At 50.0% G+C, this 27,133-nt stretch overlaps 1 protein-coding gene across 4 annotated transcripts in view; it reads right to left on the reverse strand.

Annotated features, from left to right (window-relative positions):
* CRTAC1 (cartilage acidic protein 1) overlaps positions 1 to 27,133 on the reverse strand; it is a 161,034-nt gene that overhangs the window by 54,804 nt on the left and 79,097 nt on the right. For all 4 annotated transcript variants that reach the window (XM_035268685.3, XM_035268688.3, XM_035268687.3 and 1 more), the window contains exons 3-4: positions 15,922 to 16,118; positions 2,726 to 2,862 (exon numbers count right to left, since the gene is read on the reverse strand). In XM_035268685.3, the coding sequence (XP_035124576.1) occupies positions 2,726 to 2,862; positions 15,922 to 16,118 (334 nt within the window). The remainder of the gene's footprint in view (positions 1 to 2,725; positions 2,863 to 15,921; positions 16,119 to 27,133) is intronic.

The raw sequence follows: 27,133 nt of genomic DNA on the forward strand, positions 1-27,133 counted from the left end.
CTGACCAAGAGATCTGGGGTGAGCCACGAGAATCTGCATTTCTAACAAGTTCCCAGATGATGCGGACACTGCTGGTCTGGGAATCACACTTTGAGGACCATTGGTCTAGGGCCATTAGCCCGGGTCCTAGTCTAAGGCCTGCCCCTAAATGCTCCCTGTCCTCGAGCAAATCCCAGACTGCCTCCAGGCTGCATCTCCTCAGATGTTAAATGGGGATCATATTCCCCCTGCTTCCTGGCAGGGTTGTTGAAAAGATGAAATGAGACAACGTATGTGAAAGGTCTTTGAAAACGTAAAAATGCTATATAAACATGAGGCATAATCATTATCGATCAGGGAACGTTCTTGTAAGAGATCGGCTTTGAGTTGGATCCAGAAAGGTAGGTGAGTGATGAGGCAGCTGGAGAGAAAGGACAAGCGGATGTTCCAGGTTTGGGGCAGAGAATGAATGAAGAGCAGAAGGGGAGAGGGAGAGAACAGTGCAGGTGGAGTGGGCGCGGGGCTGAGACATCTATGGAGCAATGGCTCTCACACTTCAGCATGCATCGGAGTCACCTGCAGGGCTAGCTGAACCCCAGATTGCTGGCCCCACCCCGGAGTTTCTGATTCAGTCTGTCTGGAGGGTGGTGGGGCTGGCCTGAGAATGTGCATTTCTAGCAATGCTGCTGCTGCTGTTGCTGGCCTAGAGGCTATACTGAAAACCACTGACCAGTAGGTAGCTAGATTGAAAGGCCCCACCCCAGTTAGGGGCTATGGGGCTGAGAAAGGACGACTAGGGTGAATGCTGTAACAGAACCCGTGGTTAGAAACTTGTGTCTGCTATAATTTCACCCAGGGGCAGGGCAGCTGAAGGTGAAACGGCATCTGCTTCATTTTCAGGCAGGCAAGGTTCAATTCCTGGCAAGGTTCAATTCATCTGTTGCTTCACGTGTGATCAAGGTCAAGTTGCCTAATTGCTCAAAGCCTGAGTTTCCATATCTGTAAAACGGGATAGTGATGGCATCTACCTCATTGGCATTTTATAAGGACTCAGTAGGATGGGGCAGGTAAACCATGCAGTGGAGGGCGTGGCATGTCCCTAGTGTAAAAGGTGTTGGCTGTCACTGTTGTCCCTGTTCTTGTGTTTTCCTGCACCAGGCTGCATTCCTTTCTCTCAACTTCCAGACTGCCCTTGGCCTCTCTCCACTCCTCCCCTGACAGTCCTCAGGCCCCAGGGATGGCCAAAGTGGTGGCTGGGCTCAAAAAGCAACCTCTCCTATGCTGGCAGAAAGACTGGAGCGCTTCTTTCTAGTTCCCTGAGGCCTGGGAGGCTGAAGTCAGGGCTGAGCAGGGCGTGAGTGAAGCTTCTGGATGCCTGCCTCCTGTGCTGCAATGCCAGGATGTCTTTTCTTAAATTTTTTTTTTTATTTTTTGTATTTCACATGGTGCCTTTGTCCTGTGGTTAAATGTGGGTGTACAGATGACCTTGTTAGGACAGAGTTCATCTCTTTGTGATTAACCTGCACACCTCTCTCTCCAGTTTTCTGAGAAGTTGCCCACATTAGCTGACTGTCAGAAGCCTTAGTCCTAAACTGGTGAGACTGGAAACCAGGAGGCTGGGAAAAGTCACCTAACCATGACCAGATCTAGCACCCCCCAGCTCCACTCCATACTCTGGGTCTGTTCACAGAGCTGCCTCCCCGTCCCCTCCCACCAGGCAGGAGTCCAGGTGGCACAGATTCAGGTCAGGCTAAATGTGGCTTCACAGCCCAGCTTGGCTTCTCCTCCCAGCACCAGCTTGTTAAGAAATAAATATTTATACCTGGCACCTGCCTTCTCCCAAGTCCTGGAGGCCCTGCTGCAAAGATTCATGCTGAATCCCCAATCCCCTCGGTGCCATCTCAATCCCAAAGCCAGCCAAGCCTCTTGCCCCTGCCCCCAGAATGGGGGCCACATACATTCCCAGGCAGCCAGGAAGCAGCTGGGCCCCTGATTTAGTGATGACTATTTACAAAGCCAAGGAGGTGGGCGACCGGGGAGCAGGTGACAGGAGGGATAAATCACCTTTGCAGCAAGCTGCCGGCTCTGGCAGGGCCTGCTGGGACCCAAGCCTGGGTGGGCGGCTGCCCCCTCACCGGGCAGATGGCTGCAGCTGCTCACGCCCCTCCTCACTCCGCCTTTCCTCCCCAACCAGCTTGGGTGAGGCACCTCCCTGTAGGGTGTACTCCCAGGGCACGAACACGCTGGATGAGCTACTGATGAACTAAAGCACTCGTATATAGAGGCAACCCTCCATTTGTTCCTTTGTGCCTTCATTTGTTCCGTAAATATTTGCGAAGGGCCCCATGGCTCAATGCCTGGCGCACAGGAGCACTTCATAAATGTTAGCTGAGTGAATGAATGCAGGCAGTGTTTAGAGCTAGAAGATGTGGGTTCCTGTCCTAGCCACACCACTAATCTGTTTTGGGCTCCCAGGCAAGTCACTGCTCCAAGCTAGGCTTTCATCCCTGCGAGTGTCCAGAGGATCCCCTGGCTGGCTTCCTCACTGGTTTATGGGAGGGCTGCGTGGGAAATAGGACATGAAAGGCACAGAGTCATGCATTCTGCAAGTCCAAGTGGTATTTAGCACCTGATCCACACAAGACACCGTGGGAGCCGCCACTCTGTCAGGGGACGTCTACATAGTGGCTCCTCTCCTGGCTCTCACATTGCTTCTTCCCAGACCCCCATGCACCCCTGCACTCACCTTTCTGTCTACACAGGCCACAGAGCGTCCGGCAAAGAGGCTGGCCACACCACGGGCCACGTTGACCTCATCGTTCAGGATGTCTTCCCACCGGTTATTGCGGAACTTGAACAACTTGTCGGTGTACGTGGCCACCCCTGGAGAGGAGGAAAGGGAGGGCTGGTGGGCTGTAGATCAGGGTCTTGGTTGTGGTCTCTGGGCATGTCTCATGGCACCTGCCACAAGGTGGCTGGGAGCAAAGGAGGATGGGTCATCTGCGGCAAGGAAGACCTCCGTCAGGTGAGACTCCTCTGTGTTTGGGGGCACTCGGATGCTTTCAGTTGAGGGAAGAGACTCCGAGCCTCACAAAGATGGCTGGCCCAGGCTTCAGGAACTAGGGAAGAAGAGCTACCGCTGCAGTGTGCCTGAGAGGACCCTCAGCGGCTGGGTTTCACGCCCTGCCCTGTGTTCCTGCAACAGCACCAAGAAGCTCCCGGGACAGCAATACTGCAACATCCAAACTCAACCCAGGACGGCTTTTTCTACATTCTCTGCTGGATTGCAGGACCTACCTGATTAGGGTCTCAGAAGAAATGGTTCTGGTTCACAGTTGGGTCTCAGTCCACCCTGAGGAATGGGTTGGAAGCTGAGTTCTGCCAGGGTGAGAAGTGAGGGGTTGTTTGACCTGGGGTGTGATGAGTTTGGGCAGCCTGGGAGCCCAGAAGGCAGTGGTCTTGACCTCTTCTGGATTACTGATCCCTTTGGGAACTGGAGGGAGGTGGAGGGCCTTCAGCTCAGGATGTCACAGGTCTGCGCCACACAACATGCCATGTGCCATTTCAGGTCCGTGGCCTTCTGGAGCTAGTTTGTGACTAAGAATCCTTGTTCTGGGGAAGTGGGAATAACTGCCGGTGGCTGAGGCCTCAAGCCCTTTCAAGTGACCACTTGAAAGGCAGAGCTCTCTCCTCCGCCATCACCCTTAGTTAATTTATTGTCAATGCAAGAATCAGAGTGTTCATAGTTTAGGAGGAGCCCTGTTCTACCCCCTGGGCTGGACAGGAAACACAGGGAGATGAGTAGCTGAAGAAATTGGGGAAGATGAGATTGAGGAAGAGTGGACTTGGGGACAGAACCCTGAACTTGACTGTCTGACCCAGAGAAGAGGCAGCATGGTGCAGGGGCCAAGAGCTCGGGGTTTACAGGAAAGGAGCTGCAATGCCAGTGTCAGTTCTGCTTGGATTCTACCTCCAGGCTCCGGACTCGAGGCATGCTGCCCAGCATCTCTGAGCCTCGGTTTTCCTACTCACGAGTGGGGATGATGGCAGTTACAGTCAAGTTCACTGTGAGGAATAAATGAGATGATGCACATGAAAGGTTTGGGATGGTCCCCCCACCAAAGTGGTAGCTATTATTCAAGACATGATTTTTCCCATGTTATAGATGAACTACTTTCCCAGGTCCTTTGGAGACATCGGCTCTGCACTGCAGGGGTTTGGTGAAAACCAGTGATTCTGTGAGTGGGTGTGTGAGAGTGGGAAGTGTGTGAGTGTGAGCATGAGTGAGAGTGAGCATTGTGAGAGGGAATGTGTGTGAGATGAGTGAATGAGTGAGTGTGCAGGAGTAAGAACCAGTGAGTGAGTGAGAGTAAGAGTGTGTGAGTGGGCTGGGCATGGTGGCTCATGCCTGTAATCCTAGCACTGTGGGAGGCCGAGGTGGGTGGATCACTTGAGCCCAGGAGTCCTAGACCAGCCTGGGCGACATAGCAAGATCTCATCTCTACAAAAAATAATAATAATAAAAAAAAAATAGCCAGGCATGGTGGCACAGGCCTGTAGTCCCAGCCAATCAGGAGACTGAAGCAGGAGAATCACCTGAGCCCAGAAGGTCGAGGCTGCAGTGATCTGTGATTGTGCCACTGCACTCCAGCTTGGGTGATAGAACGATATCTTGTCTCAAAACGAAAAACCAGTGTGTATGTGAAAGCAAATGTATGAGGAAAAAGTGTGAGTGTGAGAATGAGTGTGTAGGTGTGAGAGTGGGACAATGGCTGTGTGTGTGAGCATGAGAATGGGTGTGTGAGGGTATGTGATGAGTACACAAGAGTAAGAGTGTGTAAGAGAATAAAAGTGGGAGAGAATGAGTGAGTGTGCAAGAGTGGGGAGGAGTGACAGAGAGGGGACGAGTGAGTGTGAGAGGGGATGAGTGTGTGAGGATGAGTGAGTGTGTGAGTGGGATGAGTGTGTGAGGGGATGAGTGAGAGTGTGAGAGGGGATGAGTGTGAGGGGATGAGTGTGTGAGGGGATGAGAGTGTGAGTGGGATGAGTGAGTGTGAGGGGATGAGTGTGAGGGGATGAGTGTGTGAGGGGATGAGAGTGTGAGTGGGATGAGTGAGTGTGAGGGGATGAGTGAGTGTGAGTGGGATGAGTGAGTGAGGTGTGAGTGTGAGAGAGGGATGAGTGTGTGAGAGGGAAGAGAGAGTGTGAGGATGAGTGAGTGAGTGTGAGACAGGGTGAGAGCGAGGATGAGTGTTAGTGGGGACTAGTGAGTGTGTGAGGGGGATGAGTGAGTGAGAGGGGATGAGTGTGTGGGGGGATGAGTGAGAGTGTGAGAGGGGATGAGTGTGTGTGAGGGGATGAGTGAGGGTGAGTGTGTGAGGGGATGAGTGAGTGTGAGTGTGAGAGGGGATGAGTGAGGGTGAGTGTGAGAGGGGATGAGTGAGTGTGAGTGGGGATGAGTGAGAGTGAGAGTGGGGATGAGTGTGAGTGTGAGAGGGAATGAGTGAGAGTGTGAGAAGGGATGAGTGTGTGAGTGGGATGAGTGTGTGTGAGGGAATGAGTGTGAGTGGGGATGAGTGAGAGTGGGGATGAGTGTGAGAGGGTGCATGAGAGTGAGTGGGGATGAGTGTGAGTGTGAGTAGATGAGTGTGTGAGGGGGATGAGTGAATGTGAGTGTGAGAGATGAGTGAGAGTGTGAGTGAGTGTGAGTGGGGATTAGTGAGTGTGTGAGAGGGGATGAGTGAGAGAGTGTGAGTGGGGATGAGTGAGTGTGAGTGTGAGAGGGGATGAGTGAGAGTAGGTGGAGGCTTGAGCACAGCCCCGTTTCTGTGGAACTCAGAAGGGAACTGCACTAGCTGCTGCGGCTTGGATGCATGTGGGGGAAACTGAGGTGCGGGTCACCCAGACAAAAGCACATGGCCCCGACCCAATCAGCTGGAGTCGTGTCCCACATCGGAGTCTTGTTAGCTGCGAGGGCTGAGGTCTGGGTTTCCTCATCTAAAAGTTGTGGATAACAGCTGTGCCTCCCTCCCAGCGTGACTGCAGGAATTATATGAGAAACGTGCATGGAGAGAGTGTGGCCGCAGCTCTGAGACCCCGGGTCCACAGCCCCTCCTCAAAACTCCTGGGAGTCAAATGTGTTCAGGAATTTAGATATTTTCCCTCAGATTTTGGAAAGGTAACACAGTGCACACACCGTTTATTACATAACGCCCCCAGCAGGGATGTAGGCAGCACCCTGTAATTAAACACATTAATATTTCTGCAGTGAATTATATGAATATTCACCCTAAGTGGGATAAATAAAGCCTATAAATAGCTCAGATTAGCCCAGGACAGGTTTTGCTATCAATTGAATTTCCCACAAAACTTAAAAAATGCACTCGAAGCGTTCAGAGGGTTCTGGATTCCTAGGCTGGGACTCAGGCCACCAGCATCATGGCTGTCCTGGGGGCAGCGGCGGGCTTGCTATTGCTTCCAGATGCCTGGGGGCCTCTGAAGATGGGTCCTGCAGGCTTCTGGGTCTCCAGCCTTCATCATCAGCAAGTAGCCCTTGCCCATTTCTGCCCAACAAGGGCCCCTTTAGATGCTGTACCTCCAGCTGGCTTCATCCCTGCAATGCCTGGGTCACACTCCACCAAAGCCTGGGCCAGGGTGGAGTTGGGGAGAAAATGGGCGTGGCAGCTGGGGTTCCGCAGAGCTCTGATGGACACCTCTGGCATCAGTGAGAGAAATTTCTCAAGCTGCCGAGTTCCCGCCTTAGCTATCAAGAGGAGACACTAAGTCTAGGGTGGCTCTATCCCCCTCTGTTTGCCTTCTCACCTCCAATTCCTCCTGCCTACCCTGGCAGCGTTTCCCAAAGTGTGCTTTGTGGGACTCTGAGCTCTAGGAGGCACCTGGAGAAAAGACTCTGTGATCATCTGAGCTTGGGAAAGAGCGCACACTTGCCCAAGTGCACTGGACATTAATCTATTAGAACTTCAAAAAGACCTGCAACAAATTACCTGTTTAATTTTATTTAACCCAGCCTTTCCCAAATGCATCTTGGCCATGGAACCCCTTTTTGTAGACCACTCCTTAGAACCCTGCATAACTGGTGCTGTTTTTAGCAAGTTGCTGTCCTAAAGTGCTGATGTCTGGTCAGACTCAGAGCTTTTCAGCCGGAGGTGTTAGGGTGCCTGTGCTGTTTGCCTTTCCCCCTCTTCAGCCTCCTGGCTCCCGATCTCACCAGGGATGCCCAGAAGAATAAACTAATTAAGGTAAAATGTGCAACAGCCATGCAGAGCCTTGTAGATCATAAATGGGAATGGCAAAATCAATGGCAGCCCTTCTGCAGGCAGAGGCCCGGAGGCCTGGGCGACAGGAGAGACGGGAGCCCGTGATTTAGGAAGAGCAAACGCTCTGGCAGCTGCAACCTGGGTAATTAGGTGTGTCAGGAAGACAGATAAACAGAGAGCTGTGCAGGTCGATGGCACAGGCAATAAACACCCAGCACTGGCCCCTGGCCCATGTCAGCATGCAGTCCTGCCTTCTGGCTCCTTGTAGCTGTACAAGAGCTGCACTCTGTCCTGGGGTCCCTCACGAGAGGGCAGGGACAGCTGCTCGGGAAGAGCAGCTCTGTTAGGAGTGGGAGAGAGGCATTCTCTTGAGTCCCCTGGGGAAAGACACTGAGAAGGTAGAGGGCTGGGAGAAACAGGAGGGCATTTGGGGCAGGGCAGGGGGCCCTGGAGTCACAGCCCCCATGAGAGGCAAGTCTGGGGATCCCTATTTCCATCTTAATTCTGGCATCTTGCATTAAAGGAGCCTTGAAGGTCTCAGAGTCCAGTAAGACCACCAATTGTTACCAGGTGGCCAGAGGGAAGGGTCTGTAGGTGAGGGTTGGGTGCCCTCCATGCCCTGCAGGGGGCCAGGTGTTACACCAGGTGCCATGGGAGGCCAAGGGAAATAAACATGGGTCCCTGACTCAAGGCTGTTACAGTCCATCCCCAACACCAGGGACAGGTAAGGAGATGCCAGGAGACAGCCATGAGGCATATGATACTGCCATGTCTATCGCACTTGCCAGGTGCCAGGCACTTCACATACATTCACTCATTAGCCCTCACCACAGACCCACTAGATGGGCACTATTTTCATGACCCTTTTACACATGAGGTGCCTGGGGTATGAGAGAGAAGGGGACTTGCCTAAGATCCCACAGCTGGCAGAGTCCAGCAGGGCAGAACTAGATGATATATCTGGGAGATGCCATGAAATCAGGGTAGAAGAGGTCACTGTGATCAGGGAGGGCTTCATGAGGGAAGAGGCACCTGAACTGGGACTGGAAGGGTCAGAGTAACAACAGCTATGACTCCTGTATGAATGGAGCACTTCATTTGGCACTTTGTGAAGCCCTTTCTTGTTTTTGCAACCACCAGCTTGCCTAAACCCTGCATCCACCTTGAGAGATAATATAGCCCCATTTTACAGTTAGAGAAATTGAGAGTAGAGAGGTTAAGTCAATTGCCGAAGGTCACAGAGCTGGTAAGAGGTAGATAAAGATTCAAACCCAGGTCTTTCTGCTTCTAAAGCCTGTGTTGGCACTGCACTCTATAGTTTAGGAAGGATAGCAAGCAAAAGGCACAGAGTGGACACTGAGTTTGCCCAGGGAGGGGGGTTCGTGCAAGTGGTGGAGGAGAAACATGGCAGGGCAGGAGAGACCCAGTAATTCCAGGACTGAGGGCAAAGGGCCATTGATGGCTCCTGATCTGGGGAGTCAGGAGAAGACAGTGTTTCCAGAAGATTAAGTTGGCAGGGGAGTGAGAGGTGAATACACTAGCAAGGGAGAAAATGCAGCGAGTGGCCGCTTTTATGGGAGCTCAGGCTTGATGAGGATGGAGAGGAAGCACCAGTGCAGGAGGGGTTGGCTGAGTGTGGCTGAGAGTGAGGGAACTGTCCAAAATGGGGAAACAGTGACCTGAGCAGGGATGCTGAGCTTGCTGGTGGTGAGCAGGAGCTGGCCTCAGACAGTTTGCATTTAAAGTGACCACAGGGTGGCCAAGAGGTCACTGGTCATGAGGCATGACTACTTGCAGAGCAGCGAGTCTGGAGCTAGGGAGAAGGAAATGACCAGGCCATAGACCAGGTCCCTTGAGTCCCGGGGAGAAGCCACATTTGGGACAGAGAAGAGGCATCAGAAGACTAGTAAAGGGGACTGAGAGGGCGCCCTGGAGCCACTGGGAGTGAGAGGTTGCGTTAAAATGAACTCTTTCTAAGGATCACTGGATTGGAATGCCTCCTCCCTCCGGGGCTTTCCCCACCCGGGAGATGGCCTGACTCATGGTCTGGTATTGGTGGTAGAGAGAAGGGTGGGCAGGTTTGTGTGGCAAGGTAGAGCCTGAGCCTCCAGCGCCATTTATCAGACAAACAGCAGGGCTGAGGGGGTAGCCAGCAACACCCCTTCCTTTAGGTGGGCCTTGGGCAACTCATGAACTTGTGTTTTTCTGATCTGTAAAACGGAACGAGAACGGCCACCTATTCATCAGGTTGCTGTGAGGGTTAAATTAGATCATGTATGTAAAGTGCTGAGAACAATCCCTGACACATGATAAGTTAAATAAGTAATAACAACACCATCATCCTCACCACCGTCATCCAGGAAATTACAGCATGTGACCACAGCAGATCCTCAACTCAGGAGCCAACTGTGATGTGAAGTATGAAAGGCTTTGTAAGACTTAGTCAAGGGAAAATCAGCAACACAGTGATGGCTTCAGGGAAGAAAGAACTCATTCAGGAAAATGCTGACCCCAGCCTTCCTTCTCCCATCCCAAGGTGAAGAGGGAAACCCGCTAGCTCCCGCCAGGCACTCCGCCCACATCAGCTCCTTCGGTGCTCTCCGTAATCAGGCCAGGAAGGTGGAGTCTTTATTTCACAGAGAGAAACTGGGGCTCAGAGGGTGAGATCATTTGCCTAAGGTTGTACACTGTTGTGAGGTGGTCTGTCTGCTGCAGAGCCCTCTCTCATGTTATTAAAGAGCTGGAGTCGCTTGTGGGAGGCAGTCCCAGCTCCCAGGGAACCTTGTTCCTTGTTAGGACCATGGGAAGGGCTTCTGGGGCCCCATATTCCTTACTGTGCTGCTTTGGCCCATGCTGGGAGAGCTGCAGTTCAGGACTTTGCATCCAAGTGAAATCTGGCGGGGGGTCAGGAGACCCTAGATTCTTTAGGGCCTAAAGAATCCTAGGAAAAGAGGGTGGAGTCATAGGGTGGTACATTTCAGACTTTGCTGGGTTTAGGAAGCTCTCGGAGATTAAATACAGATTCTGGTCTAGGGGTCTGGGATGGGGCCTAACAGTTGGCATTTTTAAGAGCTCCTAGCTGATTCCTGTGCTTCTGGTCCATGCATCACACTTGGAGAAGTGCGGTGCAGAATATCTGGGTGTGGTTGGAACTGGGAGTAGGTGAAGAGTTGCCCAACCAGGGATGCTTCTCTCAAGAGCAGACAGCTCCTCTGCTGTAAAGGCAGAAGAGGCTGGAAGTATGGCGCACGCGAATACCCTTCTCTCTGGCTCGGTGACTGATGCTTCCTCTCCTCTCTAAGAAGTTATAAAAGCCCCTGCTGAAGACCTCTTTAAGTATGACACAGAGCCAGAAGCCAAAAAAAAAAAAAAAAAAAGTGAAAAATCCAAGTCTATAAAAATGAAAATTTTCCACATTACAACATCTACGAAGAGCAAACACACACACACACACACACACACACACACACACACACACACACACACACACAAAAGACAAACAAGGGAAAAGTATTTTCAACTTGTACTATAGACAAAGGGCTAATTCCCTAATTTATAAAGAGCTGTTACAACTCAACATGGAAAAGACCAATAATCAATACCAAAATGGGCTGAGGCTATGAGCAGACAAGAGATTCAAATATAGAAAAATATTTTCAGCCTCCTTCATTTTAACAAAAATGAAAATTAAAACTATACTTAGATATCAATTTTTTCCCATCGGATTGGCAAATACTGAAAAATAGATGAAATATTGTGTTGTGAGTTTGGAAAATGCTTGCTTGCATATTTGGCTGATGGGAACATCCTGAGCGGTGGCCCTAGGAAGGACAATTTGGCAGCAGCGATGAAAACTACACATGTATATTCATTTGATGCAGTAATTCTACTTCTGTGAACTCACAAGTACGCCTGTAGTGTGGGAAATGGCATGTTGTACAAACTTACTCATTTGGGCAAAGGGAAAAGACTGCAAGTAATCTTTCATCAATAGAGTACCAATTAAATTAATGGCACAATGGAGTACTATACAACCATAAAATGAATGAGAAAGCTCTCTGTGTACTGCCACGAAATCAAATTCAAAATGCATTGTTAAATGAAAAGAGCAAGGAGTGGAACCATGAGCTGGGCATGCTGTTTGTGTAGAAAGGAGGGAGACACAGGAATTATTTGAGCAGTGCCCTGCACATAGCAGATCTTCCATCATCATTTTGTGGAACTGAATGATGAAAACACAATAGTGGTGGGGCTCACAGTTCACACTGACCCATTGCTACTCATGCTCCCATTTGTGACCCCAGACCAGTCCATGTGGGCAGGAGCTCTCAGGGCTATTCAGTAAAGAAGCTGGGGTGAGCTAGTGTGTAATTGCCCACCCCTAAACCCAGGGGATGGACTCTGACCAGGAGCTGCAGAAGATCCTGGGTTCCTGAATGTGGAGGGAGGTGATGGCATCCGCCTCTTGTCCTCAGCATCCTGCACACTCTCCTACCTGGTTTCACTGAGTGGTGTTGCCTTAAATGCTACTCAGTGGCTTGTATTTTCCCAGGTCAGTGAAGCTATAAGCTGGTTTCCTGGCCCAGGCCCTCTTGGAATGGTGGTCAGTCTTCCTCCTTCTCCCTTTTCTTACCTACTAGCCAATTCTCAGCCCTTGACCCTGTTCCACTTGGGACCCTCATCTGCACAGTGTTACACTACGGTCCTTTTCTTTTTGTTCCCATGGTCTCTCTTTCCCACAGTCTGGGAAATATTCCCACAGTCTCTCTTTCCCTCTGCCCACGACACTTAGAGTCTCTGGCTTTCTTCAGAGCCACAGGACTAGAATGGCTATTGTGTGGAGTGCTCATTAAGTCCTAGGCACTGCAATGAGTGCTTCCATTCATTATCTCAGGTGTTCATTCAAAAACGTGTATTTAATGCTTACTAAGTGCCAAGCACTCCTTTGGATCTGGAGTACGGTAGTGAACAAGACATCCCCATGGAACTAAGACCCTCGGAGCAGAGATGGACAACAAACAGAGGTTGCATATTTTCAGATAGTGGTCAGTGCTGTGAAGGAAAATCAAGCCAGTTAAGGGCACAGCGGGTAATGGGGGCACAATTTTAGGTAAGTGGCTCAGGAAAGATCTCACTGGAGGGGGGCCTGAATGAAGGAGTGAGCCTGGAGAACATCAGTGGGAAAAGCATTTCAGGCAGAGGGAACAGCAATCAAGAAGCTCTCAGGTGGGAAGGCAGCTAGTAAGAGGAAGAATGGAGGAAAGAAATTCAGAAAGGCAACCCGGGTCACGTAGGAGGGGTTCCCATCCAGAACCTATGGGAGGGATGGGATGGGAAAGGCTTTGGATATAGTCTATGGAGCCATGGGCAGGAGTTGAGCTTGAGAAGTTGGCATGATTTTAGATGTGGGAGTTGAGGCTGAGAGAGGTCAAGTAACTTGTCCAAGATCACACGGTTAATAAGGGGAAGACCCCAGGTTTGTACAAAATGACTCCCACAGGATGTTGTTGGGATGCAAGGTGCTGGTCCTCTTCCAGGAACTCCAATGCTAGCATCCCAAAGGCTGGCAGGGGGAGGGGAGAGGGACCACGCTTCCACAGGTCACTTCAGCACCCTGGCACATGCCATGGGTATAGCCAAATGCCATGGGCATGCCTGGTCTGGTTGCGGGCCCCTGGAGAGTGGGCAGGGTGGCAATGGCCGAGTGCCATGCCAGCTGGGCCCGAGGAATTGCTGACTCAACACAGCGTCCCTGCTCCACACCCTGCCCACTGTCGATGAATCAATGGGATCACTCAACTGAAAAATTAACTCAAACCCACAGAAGGTCACCAGCACAGAGGTTGCTGGGCATTGCTGCCTCATCCCCACCCCAGGGGCTGGCTCCAGTCTCTCCCAACGCACACTTGTGCCCTTGATCCCTTGATCCCAGGAGCCCAGGGCCTTTCTGGGGCCTCCACTGTGCCTGTCTTTCTTGACTTCCCTCAGTTGGCAAACCCTCTCTCAGTTCCGAGACTCATGCCTGCCTATTCTTCCTGGGATTCATTTATCAAATTTTAATTTAGCTCTTAGGATATGCAGTGTCCAGCTGGGGCCAAAGGGGGCCACAACATGAACAATACAAGGTTTTGCCTTCAAGGAGCTTAGAGTCCAGGCAGCGGGTTGGGAGAGGGGACTAAGATACCCAGAGAAATATAAGGCTGTGTTGAAGACAGAATGTAAACTTCATGAGGGTAGGATTTTTGTGTTTTATTCACTGAAGCATCCTCAGTGCCTAGAATAGTAGGTGCTCAGTAAGTATTTGTCCAATGGATGAATGCATTAATAAATGAGTAGGGTTGTGGTGCTGAGCATGATTCTGAGGAGTCATGCTATGATTGTGGCCTTTGACCTTGGTGTTTGGGGGAATCACCTGGAGGTCTTTACCGTCTGGTGACTGGGTCCCACGCTTAGAGTTCTGATGCGATTGACTGGAGTGCAGCTTAGCTGGGATTGTTGGAAGCTCCCCAGGTGACCCTAATGTGCAGCCTGAGCAGGGAACCAGGGCTCTGGGATTTACAAGGCAGCACTCTAAGAGCATGGGAGGGGCTGCTGCTTCAGAGACACCTGGGGGCTGCCACTGCAGGTGCTCTGTGCTTGGTGAATAGGGGATGGTCTGTTCCCTTCCTCTGGCATCTGACTGCCGAGCCAACACATCCACAGTTCTCCTCGCTCCAGCTTCCCAGCCTCTGGGAGACTTCCTGAGGACTCACCCCTTCTACAGGCATCCCTTGATGCTGCTCCCTTCCTGACCTTGTCCCACATTAAAGAGTTGATCATCCCATCAATTAATTGTGTCCTAATCCAATCTTGGCTTGGCTGGAGAGAGGGCAGTAAATCCAGCTGCATAATCATGCCCTGATATTTGTGTAGGGATAATTACTATCTCTCAGGCCTCACTTTGTGGCAAGATGAGATGAAAACCCATAAAACACCACTTGGGGCTGTGGTTCATTGTTTCTTGGCTGCACAAGGCTGGATGCCAGCCAGGAAGCACTGCCTGCCCCAGCCCCTGGCATAAGCCCCAACCTCTTCCTCTCCCATTCATGCAACTGTAGGGCTCAACATCAGGGGCAGTCTAGGGGCTGGATCTTGGCTTGGGCTCAACAACCAGTAAGGCTAATGTCATGGCTCAGGGGAAAGCCGGTGTGCATATGCCAGGGTGGGGGTAGGGCACAAGGAGGGTGATCCTCACAGCCAGGCAGTCACCGGCCTCCAGAAGGTTGGGAGGTCTAGGATGAGGACTGCTCAAGTCTGAACCACAGGGTTTCATCCAAAGCCGACCCAAAAGTGGGCTGCCATCTGGAGGGGCCCACTGCACGTTCAACCTGGCCCCACAGGGACCCAGGGCTCTACATCTCCCCCGGGGACACCGTGGCCTGGGACTTCCAGAGATGTTACCACCCCACAGGCCTGGGCTGAGATCCTGAGAGCTGAGCCTGAGGCAGTGCTAGCGTCAGGGGTGGGAAACCACCTTGACTTGGGGGCCGCCACAAGAGCACAGCCCTCACATCGTGAGAAGAGCAGCCACCACAAGCCAGGCTTTCTGTGAGGCTGAGAGGAAACAGAGTTGAGGAAAGCCGTAGAGCATCTTGATTAAGAGGAAGGGTCTGGAGTCAGACCTCGGGTTTGAATCATGCGACTTACAAGCTGCGTGGCCTGGGGCAAGTCAGGTAACCTCTTTGTGCCTCAGTTTCCTCAATCGTACAGTGGTATTTACCAGTACCTATTAATTGAGGCATGTGAGGCCTAAATGAGATAATGAAAATGCTTAGATCAGAGCCTGACACACAATAATAGGTGCTACCTATTATTAACTGTTATTATTGTCATTGTCATTTAGCCTTCTGGGCATCAATTTCCCTCATCCATTCCCCAGCGTGCAGGACCCTGTTACTCAAAGTGTGGTCGGTGACTCAGAGGCATCGTCATCATAGCTTGGGAGTGGGTCAGAAGTGCGGGCTCTCAGGTCCCACCCAGACCTGAGTTGGTCTGCATTTGCACAAGACCTCTAGGGGACTCAGATGCACACTTCTGTTAGACTCCTGCCAGAAAAGGCTCCCTGAACTCAAGGCCTGTCTTCCTCATGGTTGTATCCCCGGCACCTCTGTAGTGTACCTGGCATAGTGTAGGTGCATGGCAAGAATTTGGGGAATGAACAAATAAGCTTGGCTGAGAGTTAGTGGGGGGCACTTGAAGGATTTCAGAACATTTTAGAAAGGTCCCCTACAGCCAGCATGGAGGCCGATTCTAGGGGCATCTTCTGGTCCTGGCATAACCCAGGTGAGAGCGATGCATGGTTGAGCCAGGGCAGGGCAGTGGGACTGGAGAGGAGGGGAGGGGTTAGGAGGGCTCACACTAGGAGGCAGTGGTTGGGACAGTCTGAGAAAGAGCCTCGGTCTCTGCTCATCCTGTCCTGTGATTCACGAGATGACACCTACTGGCTCATGAGCAAGAGAAGGAGTCCTTCTGGGACCCAGGCAGGTTTTGAAGGCAGCAGGGCGCAGTGCCTAGGGGGCCGGTGACAGTTGCCTGAGAAAGGGCCAGGGTTCCCATGGCCTCCCCGGAGTTGGTGCTGGGAGGGAGAAGATAGGAAGCAGGAAGAGGCCTGAGATCCGTCCCTTACCAGAGAAGGCGTTATTGGTGTTGAGGAAGTAGATTTCCTCCCGGCCGTCCCCGTCGATGTCGCAGGCCGTGACCCCGATGGCGTTCCCCTGCCGGTCCCGCAGGGCGTAGTAGGGTGAGCTGCGCTCGTCGACCGCAATGTTCACCAGCCGCTTCTGAGCCCGGTCATACTTCAGAACCAGGTTGGGGCCATTGTACCTGGAGGAGGAACCAGGAGGGGGTGCTGGGGAGGAGCCGCTGGGCCCACCCAGTCCCATCCAATCACAGAAATGGGCTGGGAGTCCACCCGGACACGCGGCTGGGCAAGTCAGACCCAGAATGTTCCGGTGAACCTGGCCAGCCTTGCCTCAGGGACCCGTGAGTGTTGGATGAGTGTCCCTGAGTCAGAGTGTGGCCAGGCGCAGTGAGAGACAGCGGGGGCTGTGTGCGACACCATATAAACAGCAAAGTGGCGGAGGGGAGTGGGAGCCGCAGACAGCCCCTTCCCACAGGCTTCACTGATGAAAACTAAGAGCTCCCTGACGCTCATCTTGCCCATTCAATGCAAAAGACATTTTCACACTTATGATCTCATTAATTTAAATTTAACAATCAAGAGAGGTAGGTATGGAAAACCTGTTATTAGCCCATTTTTACAGATGAGACAACTGATGAGGTTCATTAGGGAAACTGAGGCTCAGAGAGGCTGAATGCCCTTTCCAAGGTAACACAGCCTAGGAAGTGTCAGGTGCTGGGAGTTGAACCGATGCCCTTTCTGCTATCCCAAGTCCTGAGTCCCTGTGTGAAAGAGCCCTGGAGGAGCAGGAGGCTTTGTTGCTGAGGTTTGAACAATTCTGCTGGCGAAGTCCCACCACTTAAACAGTAAGATGAAATTAGCATCTCAGATGGGAGAACATTAACACGTCTAAAGTTATTAGACCTGCTGGATCTGTTTCTAAGAACTCAAGGCAAAACGTTAAAAGGCATCACTACTCATCTCCCCTCTGTCTCACTGTCCTCCACCTGCAACCCCCTTCTCGCTGCACCGAAGCCCCAGGTGTGTTCCCGCCTCCAGGACTTTGCACCTGCTGTTCTCTGTCCAGGATGCTGTTCCTCCAGACATCCACACCGCTGGCTCCCTCCCTCACCTCTTTTAAGCCCTTGCTCCCCTGTTCCTTCTCAGTGAGGCCCTGCCTGCCCACGCTCCCAAAATTAGCAACCACCACCACCACTGCACCACCACCCTGCTCTCTATCTCTCACTAACCCTCTGGTCCCACCCGCTGACAATTCCATATTCTCACTGAATATGGAATTCTCTTTCTTCTCAGTCTGGTCCTACTAGAATGTCAGCTCCATGAAGGCAGAATTCTTCATCATTTTGTTCCCCAGTACCTAGAACCATGCCTAGCATACAATAGGTGCTCAATAAATGTTTGTTGGCTGATTGAATGAGTGAAAGCTCAGAGCTCATGTCTAAATCATAAAAGCTCAGGTGTCCCACGATCAATTTCTTCACATCACCCTCCCATCTGGAGAAAACAAGGGCCCTGCGGGAAGTTGGTGAGCCCAGGGTCACCCTGAGGAAGCACAGCTACGAAGGGCTGAGGCCTCCTCCTGCCCCCCGGGAGCACCAGCTTGCCAGGTTCTCCCAAGGAGTGCAACAGACCCCATCCACAGGGTCCCTCACCTCTTCCTATGTTTCAACCTGAATGTGTACATCCCAAAGAAAGAAAATGCAGATGCTTTCTGTGGGGGTCCCCAGCTGGGGTCACCCAGGGAGGGCAGAAAGAGCTCTCCAAGGTCTTTGAGAGAAATCACATCTTTCTTTCCTGAAACAGATCCAGTCTGGCCCTCTGCATCATCCCAAGATGCAGAAGCCAGTGAGGTTTGGGGGACACTGAGCAGCTGGCTGGGTGCCTTCTGGCACCCGTAGGGTATGAAAGGGAAGATGGAGCTCCCTGGGGGCTGAGTCAGCACCCGGTGATGGAAGGTCGTGCCTTAGAAACCTTGGCGGAGTGTCTGAGGGCAGCATGTCCAGGGTAAGGCATGACCTATGGAGAATTGTCTAGGCAGGGGAGACAGGCACTTGGGTTCCAGCACGGTCAGCAGCTGGTGCCAGTGCTAGGGACAGGAAGTGCCTGTGAGGGCTGAAGGGTCTTGCAAGCCTTGGGGTCTTCCCCTTTTCCATCACTACTGCACCTCGTAAGATGACTGTGACTCCACACATGGCAGCCTTGCTAAAAGCACCCTCACATGGACTGTTTCATTTGAGCCCCCCGTCATCTCAGAAGGAAGGCAGGCGAAGCATTTTTCCATAAAAGGAGACTGAAGTGAGGTCCAAGGTGGCACAACTTATTAGTGGCAGTGCTAGGCCTCTGTGTCTTCAGGGTCCAAACCCCATGTTCTTCCCATACTGCCCATGATGCCAACACTCTCAGGCCTGTTCATTATTTCCCCTGGCTGCCTCCCACAAAGTAGTGCCCCTGAGACATGGCTGAGACCTTCACAGAGATGTAGATGGCGAAGATTATGGCAGTCTTACATTTCCGTAGCTCTTCACACTTTACAAAGCACTTTCTCATCCTTGGGCTCATTTGCTTCTGAAGGTCCTAGCTTTGCCAGAGATGAGGTTGGTGGCTTTGGGCGGGTCAGTTCTCTCCAGGCTTTGCATTTCTCTTCTGTGAGATGCAAGAGTTGGACGAAATCTGAGAGTCACGAAGTGTGTGGCGAAAGGCAGCCTGGGGGCCTCCGCTCCATTCAACTAGAGCATCTCTGCTCTAGTTCCACAATATGTTGTCTGAGCAAGGGATTCCAGAGCCAGAGTTTAAAAGCCCCTGGCCTGGAAGCTCTGTGGGTCCGTGAGTCTCACTAACCTTATGAGATGATCAGAGCAGGTGCTTCCTGCCCCAGGCTGACTGAGGAGCCACCACATAAGCCCAGCGCTGACACCCCTCCTGTGCACCCCTGCCCCTTGGGTCTCCTAGAACGTGTTCACCACCCACTGAAGCCAGCTCCCTGGATCATGGCCTCCTCACATATTGGAGTCCAGTCCTTCTGCCTTGAATCTGAGTAGCTGGGGTACATACCAGGTCTCTGCACCATGGTAGTAACCCTGGAAAGGCAATTGGCCCCGGTTCTCTCTTCTTTAAAGAATTTTGGGGTGTTAGCTTCGGGGTGAGGTTGCTGGGTCAAATTCTTTCATCTGTTACAGGGTGAGCACATGCCACAGAGGCTTCCCCAAACATACATGGTGGCCTGGGATGTGTCCTGACACTCTGGCCCTCATCTCCCCCAGCCCCCACTGCCTCCCAGGACTACAGATACAAAGGGAGACCAACAGCTCCTAGGTTGGTTTCTTGGCACCCCATGGCACAAGGTCAGGGCAATGCATGGGGTTGCCACTCCCTCCTTTCACTCAGGCTGCTCTCTGCTGAGTTTGCCAGACTGACACTCAAAGCCTCTGACAATCCTCCAACAAAACCAGGAAAACCAGCCTTCGTCCCCTCCCCCTCTTCTTCTTGGGGCTGATGCTCCTGCTTGCTTTCTCACCATCCCCTGAATGTGCTCTGCCCTTTCCAGCTCCTGTGGTTTGGCTCAGCTGCAGCGGTCCCCTCCTATGGGGAATGCTCTCCCCATCTTTCCATCCTCCCACGAAGCCTGCCCCGACTTCCCCTGCTGGATGTGACCTTCTCTTCTCTGGAAACCCACAGCATTTTGCACCTTGTTTATTCCTGTGAGGCCAGAATTGTTTGTGTTCCAACATCACTTTTCTCATTAAAACACGTACTTCTTGAGCTCAGAAGCATGTGGAATGGATGAATCTCTGCATTTGCTGTGCCTGGAGCCATGCTTGGCACAGAGCAGTTGCTCAACAAATGTCTGTTTGATGCAAGAATGAGTGAATCAGTGGTTGAATGAATGAATAAAAAAAATAACAATGGGTCGAATTAGCAGAACAGCCACTGCATGGCCAGAGTTATGCTAAGTGCTTTGTACCCACTGTCTCATTCTATCCTCACAATGATCCTAGGACATGGGTCTTATTAACACCCCCATTTCACAGATGTGGAGACTGAAGTTCAGAGGTTAGATGACTTGTCCACTGTCATTCTGCTGGCAGTTCCCACGCTGACACGCCTGGGAAGCTGGGTGTGAGCTACATTGGCTCACACACTTTCTCTCTCTGACACCTGTCAGATTTTGGGCACTTCTAGAAATGCAGAAGGCTTTGAAACTCAGTTAAATGGAGACAGGAAGTGGGGCATGGTTCCATGTTTTTGAAGCAACTATGGCTTCTTAATATAAAAGGATGGGCCAGCAGGCAGGGGTGACGAGCTCAGTGGCAACTGTAAAATCTGCTTGAGAGATGCCATCAAGGGCATGATCAACCTGTGCTGTGAAGGCCATCCTGTTTTGTGCCAGTTCGCTGGGACAGCACTGCTGTAAGGAGGGCAGGGGCCTGGGGTATGCCAAGAGCAGCCTGGGGGTGGGGTCCCAGCCCTGCCACCTCCTGGCTCTGACCCCGAGCTTGTCCCTCGGTTCCACTAAGCTTCAGCTTCTGCATCTGGAACTGGGGGTTGGTGTATACCTCTCAGGATGGCTGTGAGGATGAGGTGCCAGAGTGTGTGTGACAACACTTGGTAAACTGTGAAGACTTACATGATCAGAAGTTCTTATCATTATTTAGAAAAACAAAAAACCCGGGGCACAATCTCTCACTCGCTGGTGATCGTGTTGATATTTCCAAACACACTCAGCATTTCTCATTCCCAACATCCTGCCCTCAGTAGCGTATCCTCTACAGGTAGATTTTTTATTCCCATGTAAAACCAAACTTCTGTCTCCACTTTCCCACTGCCTGCTTGCCCCATCCTCAACCACCTTCCTACCCCAATTCTGCCACAGATTTTCCTGCTCCTGTAATCAGTGGCTTTTATGAGGCCATGTCTAGGGGTGCCCTTTTCTGTCCTCATCCCCCTAGGCCTCTCAGCTGTATTTGGCACAGTCGCTGCTCTCCCTGCCCTTGCCCCACCGCTGTCTTCTGAAAGCACTCTCCCTTCCAGGCTCGAGAAGGCCATCCTCCTCTGGTTTTTCTGCTCTCTCTCTCTGGCTTCCTCTCCTTTCCCACAGTTACTTCTTCTTCCTCTCCCTTCCCTTTTAATGTTGGAGTCCCCAGGCCAGGTCCTGGGCCTTCTCTTCTTTCTCTCCCCTTTTGCTAGGGGATAATGTTCATTCCCCTGATAGGCAATTACAAATTTATACCTCCAATCCAAATCCCCAGTCCCAGGTGAGACACATATTTCTGACTGGCTACCTGACATCACCCCTTGCACATCCCACTGCCACCTCCAATAGAACATGTTCAACGTAGAGCTACTGACCGCTCCACCCCTCCCTCCCACAAAGGAGCACCCAAGTACTAAGGCCAGAAACCTGGTCAACCTTGGCTCTCCCTCCCCTTTGTCTTCGACTCTCATTCATCGGCCCATCCTGTCGTTTCTACCTCCAAACATGTTTCACAAATCCTTTGTCTTCTTTCCTCCTCCTCTGCCACCATCTCTGGACAGACTTCCTTCTATTTCCTCACTTGACCCTCCCCTAATTTAATTCCCTCACACTGTAGCCAGAGTCATCTTTCCTTCTGTATAAAACAGATCATAGCTAATTTACGCCATCCCCTTTGGCGGCTTCCCATTGTGTGGGAGTGAAACCCACACCTGTGGTCACTCCTGACCTCGGAGCCTGCATGGTCTGCTCCCCCACCCCACTGGCCTCCTTCCACCACAGGGTCTCCTTTCAGCTCCTCAAATTCTGGCAGGCATTTCCCAGCCCAGCAACCTCTTGCAGAATTCTCCCACCACCCAGAACACTCTCCAACCACTTCTCACCTGTTTGGTCCTACAGCAAGCTCCTTCTCATCCCTTGATCTCCTCCTCAAAGGCTCCTCAGAGAGATCTCATCTCCCTCAGTGGTATTCTCATCCTGCATCCAGCACCTATTCCTGTTTCTTCACTTATTTATTGCCTGTCTCTTCCAGTAAACTATAAGATTCCTGAGGTCAGGGACTGTGTCTGTTTTGTTCATTCCTGTCTCCCCATCATGCAGCACATAGTGAGCACTCAACAGAACACTGCAGAGCAAATGGAAGAGATGAAGCCCATGGAACATACAAAAGGTTGATCAGGCCACCAATCTCTTGTTGAGTCTTTGACTCTACATTTTCATAAATAGATACATTTTCATAAATTCCCAAAATATTAATATATGTGCAAATATAGTCATGAAAAAGAGCTTTCAACACCAAGAATTGGTGTCCTAGATAAGGAGGAGAGAAAACAACAAATGCTATAGGTATGGAAGACCAACTTCTTTTCTGTTTAGACTTGTTGACCTATGTGAAAAAAATCACTTAGGGAGTCACATAAGGGGAAGCCAGATAGAAGGATGTGAGCACCTACTATATACCAGATACTGTGCTAAGTAATTTACATATGACATTTTATTTTATATAAATAGAAACATTTTTTAGATTTGAAAGATACAGAAAATATGCTATTTGAAAATTAAGAACAGAGAACTTGTTTTCATTAAAACTTTTTTTCATTAAAAAGTGAAAAAAAGACTGGGCATGGTAGCTCATGCCTGTAATCCACCACTTTAGGAGGCCAAAGTGGGAGGATCCCTTGAGCCCCGGAGGTTGAGACCAGCCTGGACAACATAGTGAGACCTGTCTCTATGAAAAAATAATATAAAAAATTTATCCGGGTATGGTGATGCATTCCTGTAGTCCCAGTCACTCAGGAGGCTGAGGTGGGAGGACTGCTTGAGTACAGGAAGTTGAGACTGTGGTGAGCTGTGATCATGCCACTGTACTCCAGCCTGGGCAACAGAGCAAGACTCTGTCTCCAGAAAAAGTGAAGAGAATATATCTATTCAGTAGTATAGTCAAGTTAGAGAAACAAGTCAGAAAGAAGAGACAGATGTATGAATACACAAAGAGTGCAAGACAGAGACACGTGGAATATACAAAAATGGCAATGAGAAAATATATGTAAAAGGAAAATGAAGCCAATAAGTAGAGAGAAAATGATATCAGGTCATACCTAAAACCTTTTACGTAAACATAGATACAGAGATAAAAACACCTACCCACATAGAAGTGTAGCCACATGGAGCCATGTATGCATGTGTTACTCCACTCATCAAGGTGAGGAGTCTATTTCTCCTCCCCTTGAATTTGGGCTGGCTTTGTGGTTTGCCTTAATTGGTAGAATACAGTGGAAGTGATGCTGGGGCAGTTCTGATCCTAGCTTGTAAGGGGCCTAGCATCTTCCACTTTTTCTCTGAAGAAAGCCAGTTATCTGACTACCTTGAGACCACAATGCTCTGAAATTGAAGCTAGCCCCATGGAGAGGCCATGTGAAAGAGCATCGAGGCATCTGATACATGAGGAAGGACTTCTCAGAGCTTCTCAGACCATTCAGCCCACTGACAGCTGAATGCAGCTGAGTGAGTGACACCATCTAATGTCACATGGAGCAGAAGAACCACCCAGATGAGCCCTTTCCAAATTCCTGATTGGCAGAATTCTGAAAAATAATAAAATTTTTAAGCCCCTATGTTTTTAGAAAAGAAAGTAGATAATGATGACCTATCATCTCAGACCTAAGGAGAGGAGAAATTTATCCCTGGCAAGTAGGAAAAAGGATTATTCATAAATCAGTAGAATTCCCTAGGACAGCTATTTGAATTCACAGTAGACAGGTCTCCCTAAGGGAGACCTGGACCAGTTGTGTTGGTACTTGGATCTTAGGACATCAAAAGGTCTTTGCAGAACCCAGGGTGGAAGGGTAATAAGAAATACAGGGATACCAGAAACTCCTGTTTTTCTACTCCTACTTCTCTTTCTTCTTTCTAGCCATATCTAAACATTTCCCATTTTGAATGCACACTCTTGAGAATAGACCAATTCTTTGGAAATGTGTGTAATGCTCTTTTTTTGTTCCTTTCTACACATTTTATTCTTTGAAAGCCATTTAAGTTAAATAGGACCAGAAAACATATGGGAAGACATTCAAACAGGAGATTCACAGATTGTATCCTGGAATAGGACATATTCAGAGGCCATATATTAGTTTAAAAGTATGGAGACTTTGGTAATGGGAAGGCTCTGGGCAGGACGAGAAATCTGGGATGGGGTTCCATGAGGGAATAAATTGGGTAAGGTTGGAAAAATAACAATAACAAAATCAGATTTGATCCTGATTTAGGAGCTGGCCAGAGTAGAGAAGATTCCACAAATAGAGTGCTCTATTGAAGAAGGTAATTTTAAGAAAAAAGAGAAAAACCTTTTGTCCTTGCGGGGGCAGACGGTTTTTCAGGAAAGGGATGGTTGGCACCAAATGGTCAGAATAATCTGCAGTGGTGAGTGTCTGTGTGTTCTGTAAAAACTCCACGAAGACTGATTGATTTATACCTTGTTCTTAAAACGATCTGTGCTCAGCATGTGGTGGATGCCCTTGGAATTTCTTATATTTTCATGAGCACAGAAGCACACAGAAGGCAGGGACTATCCTATGCAGCTCTATCCCCCACCATACCTCGGCCAGTGCCAGGAAAGAGCAAGTGTTCCGTCATGTTTGCGGATGATGACAAAGACCCTAACTCCATTCCTCAATGCATGTTTCTAGGAAAAGAGGAAGACAGGGAGTCAGGAATTCCATAAACTGTCAAAGAAGAGATTCAGGTGACAGACAGAGGCTGCGTTAATCAGGATTCTTTGGTTGCAAGTGAACTAGTTGAGGAATGTATTGGGTTAGATGTCCAAACTGCAGGAACAACAAGGGTGCAGCTAGGCTTCCGGGATGACTGGAACCAGGATGTGGTCAGCACTTCCTTTTCCTTCCTTCTCATTCCTTTCTCTGCCTATGGACCTCATGCTCTCACATGATCCTCCTTCCCAAGGCTTCAACTATGGCAGCCCTCCCAGACTCACATCTCGGCTTCAGTACCAGAGGGGAAGGTATGTTCTCTCCTCAGTTTGTGTGTGAAAAACCCCCCAAAAGAGCTCTGATTGGCTCAGGGTGGGTCATCTGTCCCTCCCCAAAGGAAAGAGCTGGGAGCCTGTGGTTGGCAGCTTTCAACTAGTAGCAAGGCCAGTGAAAGTGGCATCTTGGGATCCACCTATATGCAGGAAGAGAAGTGCCAGGAAGGATGGCGGATGTGGTTCTAGATGACAGTGACTCATCTGGGACTGCACATTCTGGAGACAAACCTACCAGTGACTCCTGATGGAAGACAATGAATGCTTCCCTGGCATCACCAATTCACCATGTCCTCCAGACACATCTCAAGGGCCCCATTCCCCTCCAGAAGCCCCAGAAAGAGGTAAATCCAGGAAGTGGAACAATGAGTCATTAGGTTTTGGAAATGGGTCTGGTTCTTGACCTCCTGTCTCATCCTCAAGCCCTGTGTTCCAAGCACAGAGCTGGGCTCCAGAGAGGTAGGAGGACACTAAGAGTTGGCAGTGATAAGACCAGCAAGTGAATCCCAGAGTCTGGCCAGAGCTCACCCACTTGCTGTGGATTCAGGCAAATCACCAACTGCTTGGTCACAAAACACTTTAAGTATCTATTCAAACTTTCTTTCCTTCATGTTATAACTACCCAGAAGCTTCTAGCTAAAAAGCTGTTGGTCTTTGTCTCTTTCAGTTGAGAAGGTAGGCCAGTTTAGGGACAGAATAGTGGGGGCAAGGAGCCAATGAATGCTTCACTTTTCTTTAAGAGTAGAAAGATAAGTCCATCATTGACTTCATTGCAGGCTTCTGGGATCCTATTTCTAGGCAGGGACACCATGAGGTGCTGTGATGGACACACATGGCATATGATGTAATTCTCTGCTCAGAGTCTCCAGTCTACTAGAGCAAATAAGGAGTGATCCCAATCCCAAGCTTTCAGAGGGCAAAGGGGTAAAAGTTGCTGGGGTAAAAGTCTTAATAAAGGTTTGTTTGATCTGGAACTTGAAGGATGTATAGTATTTTAATAAGGGACATATGGGTCAGGCATTATGAAAGAAATGCTGTGAGAAGAAACAGAAAAATATGTTTAGGGAATGGGGATAGACTAGCTGGACAACATAGAAGTGTGTGTTAGAAGTGAAAAATAGTGGAAAGAAAATTGGAAAAGTAAGTACCTGTTCCGTGAAAGGGCTGTATATGCAAAGCATTCCCCAAATGTTAAAGGCGCTGAGAGATAAAAGAATGAGGTGGACAGATCCAGTTTGTTGGTAAAGGGTGTTTAACTGGGGAACTTAAAGACAGAAGCATGGTCTTGGTGTACTGGGCAACTAAGATTGTGGAATATGTGGCATGAAACTAAGGCTTTATATGTTCTGGGCCAGGTATGGTGGCTCATGGCTGTAATCTCAACACTTTGGGAAGCGAAGGCAGGAGAACCACTTGAGACCAGGAGTTTCAAATCAGCCTGCACAACATAGTGAGATCTCATCTCTAAAAATAAATAAACAAAATAATAATTAGGAAATAGATAAGATTATATTTGCTAGGGAATAGAGGGCCACTGAAGGGTTCTGTGAAGGATGTACTGTTATGTTGAAACACTGTTTTGGAGAGCACAGTCTGGTATGCATGAAGGATTGGCCAAGGAAGAGAATCAAAATGATAGTGCAGAACAATGGCAATTGGATTCCATGACATTCCCTGAATTATTGCAAAAAGTCTTCTAAGCTAATGCAAGTAAGTTTCTGTTCCTTATAATAAGCAAATGAGTCAAAAAAGCACAGAAATCAGGAAGGCAAGGGTTAAAATGAGAGGGGTAGCCAACAGTGTCAGATGATTTTGAAGGTCAGAAAGGCCAAGCACTGGGAAATGCAAGTGTATTTGGCAATTTGGAAGCCACTGATGACCTTCAAGAAAGCTGTTTCCTTATAGAGGAGAGGGGAGCTAGAATGAGGGTGCATGGCAGTGGATGGGGCCATGGTATGGATGGGTCATTAAGGACAAAACGTGCTCTGAAAGTTCTAGGATATGTGCTAGGGGACATGCCGTTAAGCAAGGTTATCACCAAGCTTTGGGGCCTGTGCATGTCTGTGAACAAGAGGAGAGGCCATGGATGCTGAGGGCATCTGAGCAGGGTGTGCCGTAAGTCAAGAGAATAAGGTGTCATGTTGGGCCTGGAATTAGGAGGATGGGAAGCCAGGATGGGCAACAAGATA

This window comes from Callithrix jacchus, chromosome 12 (genome assembly GCF_049354715.1).
Source record: "Callithrix jacchus isolate 240 chromosome 12, calJac240_pri, whole genome shotgun sequence".
Taxonomy (NCBI): Eukaryota; Metazoa; Chordata; class Mammalia; order Primates; family Cebidae; genus Callithrix; species Callithrix jacchus.